Genomic DNA, 19,305 nt, shown 5'->3' on the forward strand with positions numbered 1-19,305 from the left:
CTCGGTCAGTACAGCATGGGAGCGGTCCTTGGACTAGCAGGGTACTTAGCAACAACTGAAAACATCAGTGTGTTATCAACATTCTTCTCATACTAAATCCAAAACACAGCACTAGGAAGAAATTTAACTCTATCCCAGCCGAAACCAGGACAGAGGTGTTGGAAGATACTTTTGCCAGGTTTTCTTTGCCAATATTATAGCAAGATTGTTTGTCTGGTTAAGAGTTTAATTTAAACAGAAATAAAAAAGTCACTTAATTGTCAAATGAATATTGCACTTGAGTAAGTTTGTTTAACAAGTCCTCAGCGTGAACCATCTCCATTTATCTTGAGAGAAGAATTTGTGCTTTTATTCCTGCCTGTCTAAGCTGTGGAAAGATCTGGGGTTTCTAGTAGCATGAAGGAGCCGAACGTTCATCGTCTGCCAAATTAATTGTTTGCTGAAAATGAAAAAGGTTTGACATAGATTTCTCTTCAGCTATCTCTAGCGTGCTTTTTTTTTGTCTGAAAATGATCAAGAAAAAAATCTGGATTTGTGGAAAACTGGTTGTGCTCTTGAGATTTGTGGCTTTGTAAAGCAGATAGTCATCATTTTGCTCAAGAATACTGTTTTCAAAAATGTTCATTCCAAGTACCACATACTTCAGGTACTTGAAACTGAATTTTAAAGTAGGATTTTTCCTAGTACCTACTTTGTGTGTTCACTGATAGGTTATTGAACAAAGGATCATTTTTAACTCTTCCTCCTGTAAAATACTCATTGTATATCTTTGAGCTACTTTGTGTATGCATTAGTAAACATGCTAGACCCTGACTGTGTAGTCTGATCTGGGCATCTTCTTAAGACTGTGCAGCGTCAAGCATTTCTAGATTATCCCTTCTGAGAGTAACCATCTTTCATAAGACTTGTTCCTCGCTGGGTACTGAACACATGCAGTGACAGCGGAGGAACTGCCAGCCCTTGTGAACTCACAGTGGCATATGGGGGACTGGCAAGATGTGACTGTGAAGTATTGTAGTTCTGCACACTTAGTGGCAGTTTGCCTCAACTAATGAACTTTCTGCATGTCCAATACTGGCTTAACTTGCAGCTGCAAACAAGAGGAAAACAGCGTGTACAGTTGCCACTTTGATTTGCCCTGTAGCACTTGCTGTTCGCATGGGACCCCGCTTTCAGTTTATATAAACTGGCATAGCTCCACAGACTTCCCTGAGGAATTCTGGCGGCATAGCTCAGCTGAGGGTCTGCCTTGTTTCTTACATGCCTGAATTGTAAGGGTATTGATGGGTGAGCTAAGGAGAGTCTTTTGGCAACTCTTCATTTCACTGCTTTTAGGACTTCAATCTAAAGGGGTAAATGTCAGCATTCTAAGTGAGCAATAAGCTGGGTATTAATGAATTACAGCAATGTTATGAGTCAAAGTATTGCACAGATGATGTAACTAATACAGTTATTTTCATGAAGATGTATTTTCTTCACTTTTTGTATCTCCAAGCTTTACAATATATAATCCTTTCAGCGTTTGTTAAAAGGTACTTTTTAATCACTCACGTTGCCTCTGGCCCAAATGCATTAAAAAATGAAAGAACATAGAGCTGTCAAGGTTTGACATCTTTCTCCTGCCACAGCTGAGGCAGAGATACCAGTGTCCTAGTTCTTGGCACATTACCAACCGTTACATCACCCAGTCTGAGGAGCCCTGCCGTTGAATAGGACCTATGAAATAGGTGTGCTTTCAACTGCATTTCTACAAGTTTTTAATCGTTACTTCCAGAAAATACAGGTTCTCTGTTATGTCTTCTTCAATCCATAGAAGAGACTTCTTTGCTGTTACTCTGCCTTCCCAGTGGTCAGTATACGTTCTGTATACCTGGGAAGGAGCAGAGTTTAGCTTGGGAAGTGAATTTTGTCTGAGGTGGAGACTCTTCTTTCTGTCTGAATTGTTTCAAAGTCCTGGTAAATACTTCTCAGATGGAGGAGAAAGGCGACTTAATTCTCTTTTATGTCTCCCTCCCTACATGTGACTTACTTCCCGAGGTCTAAAAACAGATGTTTTAAAACAATGTAATGTAATTTTATTTGCTAAAAGATGTTTGACAATAAGTATTTTCTACATTATCTTAATACAAACACTCTCTCTTGTTTTTTTGTGTTTCTTTTTGGCAAAGATTTGAAGACTTCCTTGCTCGCAAGTGGTCTTCGGAAAAGAGATTTGGTTTGGAAGGATGTGAAGTAATGATTCCTGCACTTAAGACCATCATTGATAAATCCAGTGAAATGGGAATTGAATATGTTATAATGGGGATGCCTCATAGGTAATGTCAATGGAAACCGCCCAACAAATGGGCTTATTGTCTTAAGACAAGTTTCGGGTTCTAGAATTTTATTAATGAAATTGATATTAGAGAAGCTACGGTAGCAAGTAGCGGGTCATAGCAGGTAATGGGAACCCAGAACTGTAACAAATACCTGTCCGTGAGAGGCGACAGGCTTCACAGGTAAACGCCAGCGAAACTCCCTTCAGCGTACAAGCAAATGTGGCAGCAGCCTGGTATCTATCCCATTGCATAGAGTCTAGAACTCAGAAAGCTTGGTGAGATAGTATCAAACTTACTTTTGCAGTCTGCCTTAATTAATTAATTATTAATGTCATCATGTTAAAACTGCTAGATAGCTACAAAATTCATTAATCATACTTGGATAACTAGGTGTTATAAAACTTCTGTGGGAATGCATTGAAGGAACTTTGCAATGGGAGGAGAAGGGTGGAATGAAGGCTTTCAGGTTCAAAAGTTTGAAGTGAACTTCTTACTTGCAAATTTCTGACAGAGATGCCTTGCTGATTTTATAAGTTTTATGCTGTTAACTCTGTTATTACCATTTTTGAGACATAACTAATGTTTGGAATTTTCTTAGAGGTAGGCTGAATGTATTGGCTAACGTAATCCGAAAAGAGCTGGAGCAGATCTTCTGTCAGTTTGATCCCAAGCTTGAAGCAGCTGATGAGGTAAGATGCTTCTTCAATAGATCTACAGAGAGAGGTTAACATTCAAGGTAGTTTTTAGTCATTTTGGTCATGGTTATTAAGAAAATAGCATTAGCAGCTGCTGAAATGCATTGTCGTCTTTTGTACTTTGAGGAATATGATTTGGTGAAATTTCTTAACAAATTTAAAGACTATACTGTACCTCTAACACGCAGGAAGTGTCTCAGGAATACTGTAGGTAAGTAAGTTCCAAGTCAATTGACTGAGTTTGTAATCTCTAAGCATCTTTCTTTGTTTCATATAAATGAAATGAGTATCAATACTCTGTACAATTTATCCAATATTGGATAGTCACACTAAGATAATAAAATAAGAACAGTGTTCCCGTTTGAAATTACAGTGTCAAACCCATAGTGCATACTGATGTACAATTAGCTAGATGCGTTTTTCAGACTGAGGCACAAATTTTAGGCATAGTCAATCGGATGCAGCAGGTATGAATGACGTTCCTGAATTGTGATTACATCTTTCATGTTAGGGATCTGGGGATGTAAAATATCATCTGGGAATGTACCATGAGAGGATCAACCGAGCAACAAACAAGAAAATCACTCTGTCCCTGATGGCTAACCCTTCCCACTTGGAAGCAGTTGATCCTGTTGTGCAAGGGAAGACAAAAGCTGAACAGTTTTATCGAGGGGATACGGCAGGGAAAAAGGTAAAGATTTTTTTAATATGGTAACTCTTACTGGTAGTTGTTCATATTATTTTTAATAAAAACAGTTTATTAGTAGTTTTGTATCACATAGTCTTCCTCCTTCACAAAAGGGATATATCGCCTGTTGAACTAGATAAGGTTTTTGACATGGTACCTCAAAGGTAACTTCAGGAAGTAGGCTTAAAACTTACTTTCATTTGCAAACTGAGCAAAGGCAGCAAAATGCTGACAAGTCTATGGTTTATTATAAAAATACAGTTTTGTTTTGTAAGCACTATAGAAATATGGAGCAAAAGAAATCCTGCTGAGAAGCTTAAATTGCAGTTTTGCTTTCTAATATATGTGTGGATATGTGTGTATAATCCTCCCTCCTAGGTTATGTCCATATTATTACATGGGGATGCTGCCTTTGCAGGACAAGGGGTGGTTTATGAGACATTTCATCTTAGTGACCTCCCATCCTACACCACGAATGGCACTATTCACGTTGTGGTCAACAACCAGGTAACAAGTAGAGCATTTTCCAATCAATTTGTCTGCTGAATAGTTGCTAGTGTGTTTCTTTTTATTCTTGTTTGTTATTAGCTGGGTGCATTGTCCCCTCTGTTTATTAGAATGGTTAGGATGTTCCTGAAAATGATCCCAGTGTCTAGCAACTCTGACTGGATAATATTTTGTCACCTACATTTATTTCATTCAATTTATAACACCTAATTGGATTAGGTTTGCTTTGTTTTGTTTTTAAGGGAGCAAAAACAAGCTAGCTAGCCAAAATGAAAAGCTGATACTCCTGCTGTGTAAATGACTATTAAATGAAAACCTCAAGCGTTCAAAACAAAGTAGAGGGAGATGCCCACATTTTAATGGAAGTTTCTGGATTTTTTTAGATTGGCTTCACCACAGACCCCCGTATGGCTCGTTCATCTCCATATCCTACTGATGTTGCTCGTGTGGTCAATGCTCCCATTTTTCATGTGAATGCTGATGACCCTGAAGCAGTGATGTATGTGTGCAGTGTAGCTGCAGAATGGCGAAACACATTCAATAAAGATGTGGTGGTTGACTTGGTAAGTCTTGGTTTTCTTAACTTTTCATTCTGTCTGTTATGTACTGATTGCTTATTTTTCTGTGGCTTAGAAGACCCAGTCAAGAAACATATTTTGATTTTAATGGCATTTAGTTTCTTCATTTAAAAAAAACAAACAGCTAACAGCCCCACAAGAATCCATAAATGTTTTTATACCATAAACCTCCTAAAATTTCCATAAAACTATGAAATTGAAATATTTCATTTTACATTTTTTCCTCACCAACAGAAACAATCTTTCCCCTTGTAGGTTTGTTACCGTCGGAGAGGGCACAATGAAATGGATGAACCGATGTTCACCCAGCCTCTAATGTACAAGCAGATTCATAAGCAGGTGCCGGTGCTGAAGAAGTATGCTGACAAACTGATTGCAGATGGGACTGTAACACTGCAGGAGTTTGAGGTACATGTCAACAGAGTTAAAGGGAATTTAAGAAGCTGTCAGTAGGAAGACACAACTGTCACTGTATGCTGTCTGCTTAAAAACCTTCCTTTCATTACTGTGATAAATCTTCACCCTTTGACACTTTCTGATTCAATTTGGTTTGGATTTTCATGTAAAATAGATAGTATTGTTGTAACAAAAGGACTGAAAGTGTTGTGAAGTAATTAATACATATTGCACAGAAAAAAATTTGCTTCAGTTCTGAGATTTGTAAAAGGTGATCAGATGTGAATGTTGGAGATGGAGGCATTTGTCAGCTATTCTTCTTCATCTCTAGAATCTTGATTCAGCAGTAAGACACTATTTGAATGCTCATAGGTATAACTGTAGCTTCATATTGATAACCTTGGCAGGCTTGTATCCAGCAATTATGCAATAAAATCAATTTAACTTTTTTATTTTCTTGCAATAATTCAACTAAGTTCAGAGATCATTTGAAATATTCCAGAACGATGGAGTCTGGTGCCTGTATTAAGCTGGTTAGGTCTTTACCTTAATCTTTTTGAAAGTGAATGTGTAGAGAGCAGATGCAACAAAGGACCTTCTGAGAAGGTGTGGCTAACTATGTAGTGACACAGTATTGCAGATCAACAAAAAAGCAGTTTGTGTAGGTGCATTCTGTTATCCGCAAGAATGATCACAGCTCATGCAGAAATAGCTTTCCTGAATCGTTGTAAGAGCGTGCCAGTAGTGGCATGGGCTTTGGTGACTGGATCCAGGATCCTGGATGGAAGTTTTGATGTACAAACTGAGCTCAACATTGCTGTTAATTACTTTAAAAATTAGCTAGCTTAGTAACTTGAGTGTGGTTTTGGATTGAAACATAGATATTGTAGAGGCATTCTGCCTCTACAGAATATGGCTTTGTATCTGTTGCCGTTGATAGGTGTGGCCAGCAGATTCGTAACTAAACTCTCCTAGCCAGACTAGTTTTCTAGGAGGTTCTTTTCTAGTCGTTAGTGGCTTCTGTATCCTGAAGTATGAGAACTGGATAATGCTGATCTTAGAAGTATGACTGTAAATTTTATTTGGTACTTCAGTTCTATCTCATTCTAGAGTACTGCTTGCAACCTTTTACAGGTACTCTCCTCTGTAACACCTGTCCAATAAACTAAATGATTTATTTAGAGTAACGTGGGTGGGCATGTTTCTAGAAGGCAATTTGATCCCAGATAAAATGAAATTGTTTGTTTGCGTAATTGTAACTAAATTTTCTTCTGGAGTTAACTGTTTTTATCACACTGAATGGTAGGTGTTGTCTGTAAGATACAAAGGTGTTATGTTTGTTCGTTTTGAAAAGAAAGTTTTTGTTCTGTAGGAAGAAATTGCGAAGTATGATAGAATATGTGAAGAAGCATATACTAGATCTAAGGATAACAAAATTCTACATATCAAGCACTGGCTTGATTCACCTTGGCCTGGTAAGAAGTGTCCTTTCACTTATCGTAGTGTTAATATTATTGCACTTTTATTTTGAGTCCATATTCTAGGACTCTTAAATGCTTTTTTTCGGACAGTGTTCCTTTAAAATAAAATATGTGACCTTTGGTTTGCCCCTGTTAATAGTAAATGAAACATTCTGGCAGATCAACTTGAAAGAGGTGCTTTTCTTAAAAAACATGCAAAGTAAGGTGTGACTTTGAAAAAGATGTCTTTTCAGTTTAGCAGAGAAGTTTTTTTCCTGTAATGTTAACTAACTGTGCCTTCAGGAAGAAGGAGTATGTCTCATGCTCCTTTTTTTTTTTTTTTTTTTTTGGGAGAGAGATTGAGGTGCCATGTGTCTTTTATTGGCTGCCTCTGCCCACTTACTTGGACTTCACAGGGAGTGAAAGCAGAAACAAAACAGATCATTGTGTGCCTGTAAGATCAAGTTCTGTTGTCATGCAAACAATCAAAATGATTGTGTCTCCCAGTGAAAGGTGAAGAACTGGCTTTAGGCTGCTGCTTAGAATGGCTTTTAAGAGTTGTAAGTTTTTAAATAAATTGTAGATAGTGTAGATATCTCTTAATCAGTCCTTGAACATCTCACCAAAGCTTTTATTTCCAGGATTCTTTAACGTGGATGGAGAACCCAAGAGCATGTCTTGTCCTCCAACCGGCATTTCAGAAGACCTGCTGACTCACATTGGCAATGTAGCTAGTTCAGTGCCAGTCAAAGACTTCAAAATACATGCAGGTCAGCTGGAGTCTTTGTTTCTCCTAGTGGCTACGTTTCTTGCTCAGATTTTAAATTTCTGCACACGAGTTGCTGTTGGGCCATTTCCCAAAGAGGAAAATGCCTGTGACTTTTATTTTAACTCTTCCACCGTATGGGCAAGGACAATGTGGCAGTTAAGGTCCTGCTGCTTGTTCTCAGCATAATGTTCTTTCACTATCACGCCACTTCTGTTCCCTACCTCATTAAAATAGATTTTCCTCTCAGGGAGGTAAAAGTCTCTTTGTAACATTAAGTTAATACCTCCTTTTATTCTTCAAGTCCGTGTGGAAAATGCTGCCTCTATACAGCATGTTTGTGGGACTGGGAAGTAAGGCACCCACCTCAGGAAGCACTATTAATGGTTTTTTTTGTTAATGCTACAACCAGTGGTAATTTGAGGTCCCCTTAAGACACTTTCCTTGTAGTTAGATAACTTTCTACTCAGGAATATAGCTTGGTCTCTTCAGACCTGGCAACATTGCTGGTATACTATGAGCCTAATTTTAGTACAGCTGAATGGACTCTGTGTGGGCAAATTCAGACACAGTTTTTCTTTCAACTTACCATTTAGCGTTGATGGTAGCACAAATCTAGCGTTTTCTCAAAGAGTCTTAGCTTTTCGTCTGAAGAGATTCAATTCTGAATTTGGCATTTATTACAGTAAGAAGTTAAATGTGCCTGTCTCACTGGGGAGCGCCTGGCACTGTGTCAAAGTTCTGAGTTAATTCTTTTACTCCCTGGTCAGATTGAAGTCTAGCAGCTCTACAGGAAGCAATAACATGTTCGTGCCATGGGGAAACATGGAGACACTTTGTTTAGGGATCTTTTTGCTTTTGTTGGCTGGTAGGGAATGTACTTAGGATCAGGAGAAAGAGCTTTTTTTCCTGGGTAAAATCTCTAGCTAATCTTTCTTCTCCAGAATCATCCAGCAAGGAATAAAGTGTCTGCTGTACATGTTCTATGTGTTTGTGTTCCTTTGGGACAATTAAACGCTGTTACAAGTAATGATAAAGGCATTATTACAAGTAATAATAAAGGCATTTCCAGTTATCAATTGCAAGCTTGTTGAGCAGATACAATTAATAGATGAACTTTAAAACTCTTCTACACATTTCGACACTTTGTTGTGACACTGATAAATTTGAAATTATAGTCAGCCAATAAAATTTAATATTAGACATTTGAATTAAAAAGGTAAGACAGTCTCTCTTTAGTAACTTGATTAACCATTGACAGTAAGTAACATTTGCCCGTATATAAATTAGATTTATGGTTCAAAGGAAACTTTGGTCTGCTAGATTCTTTTATGCAGCTTAAAAGGCCATGAAAGAGAAAATTTTGGGAGAATTAGAAGGGGAAGAACACCTTTGAAGTACTTTGTCCTTCCACTAGAACGAAACAGCTTAATATCTCGCAGTCTTTCAACAAACAATTGGAAGATTATTTTGTTTTATTAAATGTTTAGTATATTCTAAAGAGAAAACTTTCAAGATCTTTTTTTTTTTACTTAAAATGCAATAATTTCGATGAGAGAATAGTTTTGTGTGGAAAGAAAGCAGGCCCATATTTGTAAAAATGAGGAAAGTAACAAAAGGCAGTATGGGAAAATAACAAATAGGACTGCTTGCCAAAAGCATCAGTGCAGATGTGAAAATAAGATGATGTCAAGTGACACTGAATACACCAGGCTTATAGCCTCAAAGCCGGAAGCACCGGTGTGCAGCTTTGAAGTTTTATTCCCTTTAAAAGTCACAGTGTTGCAACTTTATTTGCATTACCAAGTTATAAAATCTTCACTGAAAAAAAAACAGTTTTGGTTACCAACTGAAAATTCATTGGCAGCAGCTACAATTTCCTATTTATATGATATTCATAGTATTGAATAATCCGCCCTGTTTCTCTTTAACACCTCCAGAAGTCCAATAAGACAAATGCCAAGAAAAAATGAGAGAGAGAAAGAGAGAAGAAAAAATCACGAACCCGATAGCTGATATTTTCAGTCTCTTATAAAACAGTACTTGGTGTTAGAGTTGTGAAGATAAATCTTTAAGAAGTAGTATTTCACCATGAGTCTTTTTAATTTTCCTCAGTAGTTTCTGACACAGCCAATCTTACTTTCTTCTTCTAAAACAAGATATGAACATCATGCAACCCTTTGCCTGGGAAACAAGTATTTGACTTTGCTAGCAGTTCAGTTCTAGAAGAACAATTTGTAGACCCTATTAGGATCTGTGTTTAACTTAGCCAGCGGGAATGGAGAACGGTGAATGTAATGTGAATATGAAATATCTCTGAAGTAGGTCCATTGATTTCTGATCTTTATTCCAATGTAGGACTCTCTCGGATTTTGAGAGCCCGCTTGGAAATGACCAAGAACAGGGTTGTTGACTGGGCCTTAGCAGAATACATGGCTTTCGGCTCTTTTCTGAAAGAAGGGATCCATGTCCGACTAAGTGGACAGGATGTGGAGAGGGGTACTTTTAGGTGAGTACTGAAATAACTTAACTTAAATGCTGTCTCATACTTAAAGAAACACCTTGACATTTTTTAAACAATATGGTCTTCTGCGGGGAAGGGGAAGTTGAGGCTATTCAGCATCAATCTGGATGTTATAGATTCTGGCAGTCAAGAATAATCAAATCTCCTGTGTCTCTGTAAACAGCATTTTAAAGAATTGTATTTAAGGCAGAACAAATGTTCTTAGATACTTTCTTCCTTCTCTTGCAGAAAAGCAGAAATGATTTTTTTTTTCTGCTTTTTAACTAAAAATTCAGCTGCAATCCATCTAATTGCTGAGAAGTAAAAGAAGGGTATTTGCTGCTGCAGATTCTGAAGTCTTTTAAATACCATTCCAGTGGCGGCTGCGTGGAACTCGGGTATCCTGTGAATAAACACATTGCCAGTTGGCAAGGCTTTTTAAAGTGAAACAAGATCCTTTGTACTGAGACTTTTAATGACTATGGAGCATGAATGAACGTAGAATCTGATCACTCGGTAAAAATATATGCAGTTCTGCTGCCTTACCTGAGTCTCTGTGGACTGAAATGTTAATGATGTATTTAATTGAAGCCTTTGATGCGAAGCCCATTGCTGGGGGTGAATGAACTAGCAGCTGCACTGTGCTTCATTCTGAATGCTTGCAGAAAAGAGAGATAAATCTTGGTGCCTGTCTTCTCTGGTACAGTGCTCTGTTTCTATGCTGAGCTTCATTTGGTATCCAGTCTTTTGGGCTTTCTTATTTTTGCTCCCATTCTAATGGCAGTTTAACACAATCCTTCGGACAAGACCTGAAAACAAAACTGAAAATGTGGAGATTCCCTCCCCTGCCCCCCCGCCCTGATTTTTCATCCTCCTTGATTTCAGTACCATGGTCTTGTAAAGTGCTGAGCATCTCCTGGGAGAGGAACACATGTGTTCATTGTTTAGCAACCTACCCACCTATTTCAGATGAGTGCTTAGTCATGTCTAGCACACGCCTATAGACTTGTCTTGAGAATACTGATTCTCTGTATTCCCAGTTCTCTCACTGGTGGAAGAGGATTTTCCAGAATTTTTTCCAGGTTTTCTTGATGTTTGTTTAAGATAAAAATAATTGTTGTGCTCACAGCAATATGAGGGGGTGGGGGGAAACATGTTCAAATAAAAAGCTATTCAGACTGGTGAAGACTAGCTAAGGATTCCCGTGCCATCTGGATTTTATTATTCAGTCTTTTAGAAAAGGAGTAAAAAGGCATTCAGATAAATTCTTGTGAAGTTCAGGACTGAAGCTGGTACTGCAGATGTTTGATTTATAGTAACCTGGTTCTGCATTACCACTGGATTTTGAGTTTGCCTGATGGGTGGTGGGATCTAGCCTATAGTGTCATTATGAATTTTTGTAATGAATGTGATAGGGCAGTTGAACAATAAAGGGTGAGATTAAAAAAATGCCTTGGACCTGAGGAAGTCAGAGAATATTCAACTACTCTGTTAAACAGAAGAGAACACTGTAGAAATGTGTAAGACTTAGCCTGTTCCACTGTATTCAGGCTCATTGCATCAGAGGAATAGATGAAAAAGTTAACTTGTGGTACAAGCATATCTAAGAGATACCGCTGTTCTTGGTAAAGCTGCTCTTCTTTAGCTGTGGTTTGGTTTCTTTGTCATTTATAATAAAGGTGAGCAACTTTCCTAACAACTGAAGACATTTGCAAATGCTGGTGCATTTTTATTGGAAAAAACACATTGCAAACACATAGGAAGTATATGTCATTTTATCCTCTCTCTATTCTGAGAAGACACTTCTTCACCCCCAAAAATCCTTGAAGTACATAACATCTCAAGTCTCTGGGACTAATTGAAGAGGGAATATCAGCTAGAATTTGGGAAGAACTGAAGATACTGCATTGCCATAATGAAAACAACATGATGGGAGTGCTTTCATTATTTTGGAGCTTCTGAAGTGCTGTCTAGAAAATAGTACTTTCTGTCAGCATTCAGTGTGACGGCTTGCTTTCTTGCTATTTCAGTACTCAACATTAGCAATAGACAGAAGCTAGATAAGCTGCAGATAGGACTGGGCCCCTTCTCATCTTGGAGACACACTCTAGAGAAGGGAAGGAAAGGGGGAGAGAAAGACTTGATTCTGTACTGGTTTGATGTCAGTAAACCTGACAATTGCGCAGCAGCAAAATCTGACTTGCATGTCTGTGTATTTCTGGCTGTCCATCTATGCTCATTGTAATCACCTGTTGTTGGGGAAACAAAACTTCATGCTCAAGAAGCTTATTGCCTAGGTAGGTCTCCTATCTTTGGCTGAATGACAAAAATAAAATGGCAGTGTCAAAAATTATTTCTGCCTGACAGCTATCTGGTGTGTGTATTTTCACCTCCCTCCCTCCCTGTGCTGTTCTTCAAAGATTCTGTCTTTTCCTGGGCTTATATTGTTGATTTCTAAATACATTTCAGAGCTCTTTTGCTAGCATTCATTACAGCAAAGGGAAGTACAAAAAGATTCAGTCTTCAGTTCAGTGTTGGCAGCTATACAACACACAGTAGTTGTTACCAGTATAATAACTGTCCTTATGTTAGCAGTTGTAAAGCTGGACATATTGGTGTGATTCACTCAGTTAGTCTGCTCAGAGAGTTAATGGATTACAGTAATTACTTCAGTCATCTCTGTTTTGGTAGTGTTCCTTGGTGCCCCATTCTAATGCTGATTAATGGTGTTCTAGAGAACTGTAAATGGTGCATGCGAGTGGAAATAGCAGGAAAGAGGATACAACTGCTTCAAGTCTTAGTGCTGAGATTAGATTAGATTAAATTTTTGCATAAAAGACAAACAACAGTTGTTTTAAGGAAAAAATTAATAGAATTTGCCAGGGAGGCAGAGTGAAATGTTTTCAATAACAATTTTTTCCTTCTTTTTTTCTTTTCACTCTAATCAGTCTGTTTTATAGCAACAACCCCTTCCCTCTCTCTCCCCCCCAGTTCTACTAGTGATGAGCTATTTTCAGTTTTCATGAGTGCTTGAGAGCAAGCATCGGTAGTCAGTGGAAGTCCTTATAGTGCAGCAATTGTGTTTAGACGTGTGATGGTATCACTAGGTTTCAACTAAACCAGAGTGTTGTGTAAAGCAAAGATAACTGTGTTGCTTGCATGCTTTCTAGAACATAGCTTTGATGGTTTATCTTCGAAAATAGCGCTCTCAAAGCCAAAAGTTATTCTTAACTAATAGAATTCTTTCAACACCTATTTGCAGCCATCGTCATCATGTGCTTCATGATCAAGAAGTTGACAAGAGAACGTGTGTTCCCATGAATCACCTCTGGGAGCAGCAGGCCCCTTATACTGTGTGCAACAGCTCCCTTTCCGAGTATGGTGTCTTAGGTATGTCCTGGGGTAACTATCTGACAGATCTGCTTATGTTTTAATAGGTCTCAAACAAGATGTAAGAACTGATGACTGCTAATTAAGAGAAATTTTTTTCCGATTTTGCTTTAATGTGGTTAAGCCTCCTGGCTACAAAGTTTTATATCGTTACTTGAGTTTGCCAAGCCTTAAAACAGACAAACAAAAGTCTCCTCCTGCTAGCAGCATTTAAAAATAAACAAACTCTGCCTTTGTTGTATTTTGACATTATCATATTCATAGCAGTTTCGTATCGGGTGGGAGCCAGGAATTGTAGAACAGGGGCCTAAAATCCAATGAAAATGCCTAAACTGATTTCCCCCCCACCTCACCCCCTGAAAAAAATAGTTCTACAAAGAGATTCAATAAATTTACCCTGTTCACTGTAAGATTTGTCCCTTTGTCTTCTTATCTTGAAGGGTTTTTAAAAACTCATTGTAGTATAAACTTTAAGCCAAACTCTTGTTTTTTTCCTACAGTGTGCTATGGTGGGTTTTGTTTTTAATGTATCTTTTAGTTTCAACAATTTAGCATAACTTAAAAATTAGAGGAGAAAACTTCAACTAGGTGTTTGTTTGTGGTTTTGTTTCTTTTTTGTTTTCTTTAATTTTTGAATGTGTTGCCTGTGGTATCAGGCGTATGAATTTGCAGGCTTCAATGTGCTTGCAGTGCAAAACTTAATGCACTCTTCAGATGGTACACCTATTTGTTTAGGCTGCTTTAGAACATGCTTGTACTTCAAAACTATAAACTGGGAGACTTAAGCATCTTTTAATGGAAAAGTCACAGAATATGCTAGCATTGGTCTCATTAGTATTCGACAGGAAATTACATAGTAATGACAGAAGATGAATTTCAGAGAATAACGTAGCTATACGAGAAGCAGAGCTCAGCATGAAAGAGAATGTGGAAAAAAGCTGTAAAACATTTATATATGAAAGAGGTATCAAAGCTTTCCCTCTCAGGTACTGGCATCTCTTAAACAAGCATCCCCACATTTTACATTTATGGGATTCAGTTGAAAGTATCCATCTGTTGTGGTTGATCTTGGTAATGCTAGTAATGCTCCCCTTTCTCAAAAGAGGAGGAACTATCAACAAAATCAGGGACGCTTTGTAATACAGGTATAAAAATCCATCCTAGCCTTATCTGAACTGCTATTCTGAATGGTGCTATTTCAAGAAAACAAATTCTTATTAGTGATAGTATTAATCATAGTGAATTATATTTTTGGTACTGGACAGACATTGTACCTTCAGCCACAGAGAATGGATAATCTCAGTCTAACATGATGAGGGTGGCAAGAAGAATGTGGAGCGCAAAACAAATACATCTAATAATTTATCAAAAATGTTATTGATTCTATGGATAAATAATGAAATATTGTTTCATACCCATTTTAGAGCTAGTGTGAAGGAAAAAGATGAAACATTGTAGTAGATAAAGATGGTAATTGATAGCTGCTTGCTTCAAAGTTCCAGAAATATTTGATCACATAGTCATTTTTACATATGTCGTGGTTTAACCTCAGCTGGCAACTAAGCACCACACAGCCACTAGCTCACTCCCCCCTGGTGGAATGGGGGAGAGAATCCAGAAGAGTGAAAGTGAGAAAACTCGTGGGCTGAGATAAAGACAGTTTAATAGGTAAAGCAAAAGCCGCGCACGCAAGCAAAGCAAAACAAGGAATTCATTCACCACTTCCCATGGGCAGGCAGGTGTTCAGCCATCCCCAGGAAAGCAGGGCTCCGTCACGTGTAACCGTTACTTGGGAAGCCAAACGCCATCACTCCGAACATCCCCCCTTCCTTCTTCTTCCCCCAGCTTTATATGCTGAGCATGACGTCATATGGTATGGAATATCCCTTTGGTCAGTTGGGGTCGGCTGTCCCAGCTGTGTCCCCTCCCAACTCCTTGTGCACCCCCAGCCTCCTTGCTGGTGGGGTGGGGTGAGGAGCAGAAAAGGCCTTGACCCTGTGTAAGCACTGCTCAGCAGGAACTAAAACATCCCTGTGTTATCAACACTGTTTTCAGCACAAGTCCAAAACACAGCCCCATGCCAGCTACTGTGAAGGAAATTAACTCTAGCACAGCCAAAACCAGCACAACATATGCTACGTATTACCTATTGCTGATAACATTAAAATTAAAATGGTATAAAACTGTATAGTTGGAGCATGGGCTGAAGAGCTGAGATTTTTTAGGTATTTTTGTTAGCTCTGTGGCAGAATTGGTGTGAACAGAAGTTTGTATCTCTATAAGCTAATATAGTAACATGAAAATGTAAACTCTAAATAGGAGAGTGCAAAAGAGGATGTCTATAAACATAAGAAAAATAATTGGCATAGATAAAAAGCAAGAATTTAAATTTCAGAGAATGATTTTTTGTTTGTTTGTTTCCAATTTCCTATTGTTTCTCACAGTTTGGTCTCGGGTTTCTTAACTTGAGCCTGTTTACAGTGTTGCTGCAAATTTTATGGGTAAGTGGGTCGTAGGTTTCTGGCTTTGGGGTTTTTTTTACATTCAAATAATGTATCCAAATGTGAAAGTGACAAATGTCTGGATATGGTTGAAATCTGATTTTGTTCCAAAAATTACACCTCAATAGGTCTAGGAAACCCTAGTGTGAAGGGCAATTCTTATTGCCACAATTTTGTTCTTTAAAAAATTAACCAAGTGTACTCTCTTTCTGTGTCTTTCTTGATCTCAACCTGCTCACTATTGCTCTTCCCCCCTTCCAGAGCAGCAGAAACGTGAAAGTTGATTTAATAACTTTCACTGAATACAAGCAATAGGGCAAAATAGGGGTTTGTTCGTACACTGAAAACAAGAGTACCATTTCTGTGCAATTCTGCTTCAGCAGATGTGATGACATGTTCTTCAAAACTAACAATATTGATATTTTTAATTGTTAAGAACTTTAAATCCCTCATGTCTGAGATGTTTTCTAACAGTAAAGGAGATTAAATTGGTAGAAATAGTTGATGAGCGATGATTTTTTTTTTTAAAAACTAAAAATGCATGTTTCTATGTTGAAGTGATTTTGTAATTAAGTTTCCTCTCCCTTGCTAGCTTTTACTTACCAAACTTCCCCAACTTGTTTACTCTTGTGTTTTATATTCATAGAGATACAATGTTGGGATAAGCAGCAGTGTGTGAACATGTCTCTTCTAGTTAAGCATCTCAGTCAATGAGGAGCTATTAGAGTTGTTACCTGTTTGGCTGGTAACATCACTGGGTCTCCTTTTTAGTACGTAGAAGAATGAGTGAATGTTTGCAGTTCAAGGAGTTGATTTTTCAGGAGTAGCAAAAACCCTCAATGCTTTATTTTCTCTAACTGCTATTTCTACTATATAAGCCTGTTACAAGGAGCAGTTTGGGATTAGTGCCCTAAAGTATTTGGTGGGGGGTGGGAGGGTTGTGAGAGGATATAAAGGGAAAAAAAAAAAAGGTGTTAAGAATTTAATTTATGACTGTGTTAACATGCAGCACCTCAGAAGCATTTTGGGAATTCCCTTAGTTTCTGTGAATTAGAGCTAAGTAAAAATGGATTGAACAGCCCAGCATGATAAAACTACAGATTATTTCCTTGGCAGGTACATAAGCCAAGAGCTGGCATCTGTTCAGAGCTGTGAGCTTCACACCAAGTTGTTGTTGAGCTGGTTAGGAACACCTGGGGTGTAACTGCTCCATTAAAATGATACTCTGACAAAACTGATTTCACTTAGAAATAAAACAAAGGGAGTCTTGTTAACTTGTAGTTCAAACAATTGCTTATGTTTTGTATGCAGGAAGCTGTGGAGTGTGTGTACTGAGGCATTGAATCAGAGTGTTTAACAACAACTTATAATTTTGTTTGACATCCCATGTCTACTATTTTTAGCTATATCCAGATTATTACAATTTAGTTGTGAATCCACTCATCTAGCTAAAAATTTTCCCTTTTACTGAAACTGAATGTCTGGGAGTATAAGTGATGGCTGTGTGAAGTCACTTAAGCAAAGAAGTTTGTCCGAGTTTATTTGCTGATCGAGATAGAGGAGAAAAGCAAAAGTAACTTACAGGCACTCCATGCTACCTCCTCAGCATTTTTTAAATACTTGAAAGGATCTCCTGTCTTTCTTTACTGCTCTCAGAATGACTTGTGTAGTGTTGATTCCCCATCCAGGAGGAGTGATTCTCTCTGTCAGGTTCAGTACTGTCTTGGAGAGGTCTTGGGCTGTAGCATCCCGTACTGAGAACTTCCAGGGAACATCCAGGCAAGATAGACTTGGAACTGGTGCGTAGTTCAGCAAATTCCCGAATGATGAGACCTGGAGTACGGCTTTTTCAAGGGGGAAGTTCATGTTTAAAGCAAAAGATGAAGGAAAGAGGACAGGTATTGATTTAAACTTTTTTTTTTGCAATACAATCCTAGGATGAAGTATGTAGTATTACAGAACAGAAATATGTAGTATCATTCAGAACAACATATTATTAAGGTTACAGTAGCAAATACAATTACCTGTCAGAAATTGTATTAGGAAATAGGACAGACTGTAGTAACCAAGGACCAGGTTCTCAATGGCATCTGCATGCAGCTCTAAGAAGGCATCAGTCTTTCTGTTTAATAGAGTCAGTCATCAGATGGGTATTAACTTCACTTTCTCCTGGGCTGTGTTTGGGTTTGTGAAAGGATGCATGTCCCTCCATTAGTCGCTGTGCTTAGATTTTCTGTGAAACGTAGCACAAATCTGTCTTTGTAACTTTCTTCATTCTGACATTAAATCACTGCACTGATAAGCCCTCTATAACCATTAATTAACATTCATGCCTTAGGTCACTTTGAAATCATATTGAATTAAGCTATAGCCTTACTTACATCAATTGAAAAACTACAGTTCTTATGACAATCATGAAAAGTGCTGTGGGGAAAAACACAGCATAACATGCTGTGTAAGCTGCCACTTTGGCAACACCTCTTTCTCTGCCAGAGTGACGAAAGAACAGTAAGGGAGCCCAGCAGGAACTGGACTAATAAGAAACAAGCATTTCTGCTATGCCTGCCTATCTAGGGACCTTAATGAACTTCAGCAGTTAAAACATTAGTTTTGCAACCTTAGTCAAGTGCTGTGTATGTTCCTTTCCTCTCTCCCCTCGGTTTGGAAGTTTACCAGACTGCTTGCTGGGTCCTGGTTCCCTGTGCCCTGGTGTGCTCTGAGCCCTGAGCGGCTGCCTGGCGTTCGGGAGCTGGCTGGTGGCTCTCCGCCACCCTTTGGGTGTGCAGATTCTTTACCTGTCATTCTTTGAAAGCTGCGTCTTGCAGCCTGGCTGTCTTGGCACTGTATTTCCTCACAGCTTAAAACCTGTTCTCTGTGCTTCTAGCTGTGTAAGAGTTAATCCTTTAAACTTGCAAAGTTTGCACAGCATTCTGAAGAAATGTTCAGTTCTTGTCTCTGCAGACACAAAGAATAAAAGTTTGCAAGGTCTCTGCTGCAGTTTTTTTAACCCGTTACTCTGGTCTGAAGTTGAGCCCTCATGAGGGCCTGGGTGGGAACCTGCTCTTCTGCAGTTCATGTCTCATCTCTAGAACTGTGGAGTCTTTCTAGCTTCGATCGCCTTCCCTGACCTTGACTCATCTGATGCCCTAACAAATCCCTTTCAGGAGAAGCACCTCACCCTCTCCTGGGTTGTTCACCTTGTATCTGTCTAGATGTCTTTTCACCAATAACTTTTTTTTTTCTTTTTTTTTAATTTAGCAGTTCAGATCTTGCTCTTTAAATGATTTTCTCCACATGCAGGTAGGAGTCATAATTCTTGACAGACTCTCTAGCAATTGCTATAGTCGCTGGTGGAATAGCTTTAACGTTAGGAGCTCTCATTGTCATTTGCCCGGTGGAAGATGAGTTCTGGTATACCAAAGATGGGTATACCACAGGCACATGTTCCATGAAATAGTAGTCTTGGCAGAATTGATTTCAAAATATTCATCAGAATGTATAGA

The 19,305-nt window shown here is 38.4% G+C and overlaps 1 protein-coding gene across 2 annotated transcripts in view; it reads left to right on the top strand.

Annotated features, from left to right (window-relative positions):
* OGDHL (oxoglutarate dehydrogenase L) overlaps positions 1-19,305 on the top strand; it is a 56,423-nt gene that overhangs the window by 22,257 nt on the left and 14,861 nt on the right. For both annotated transcript variants that reach the window (XM_075154334.1, XM_075154335.1), the window contains exons 7-16: positions 2,169-2,315; positions 2,917-3,007; positions 3,525-3,704; positions 4,080-4,208; positions 4,592-4,771; positions 5,042-5,194; positions 6,555-6,657; positions 7,284-7,412; positions 9,767-9,917; positions 13,174-13,301. In XM_075154334.1, coding sequence (XP_075010435.1) covers positions 2,169-2,315; positions 2,917-3,007; positions 3,525-3,704; positions 4,080-4,208; positions 4,592-4,771; positions 5,042-5,194; positions 6,555-6,657; positions 7,284-7,412; positions 9,767-9,917; positions 13,174-13,301 — 1,391 coding nt within the window. The remainder of the gene's footprint in view (positions 1-2,168; positions 2,316-2,916; positions 3,008-3,524; positions 3,705-4,079; positions 4,209-4,591; positions 4,772-5,041; positions 5,195-6,554; positions 6,658-7,283; positions 7,413-9,766; positions 9,918-13,173; positions 13,302-19,305) is intronic.

This window comes from Calonectris borealis, chromosome 7, assembly GCF_964195595.1.
Source record: "Calonectris borealis chromosome 7, bCalBor7.hap1.2, whole genome shotgun sequence".
Lineage (NCBI taxonomy): Eukaryota > Metazoa > Chordata > Aves > Procellariiformes > Procellariidae > Calonectris > Calonectris borealis.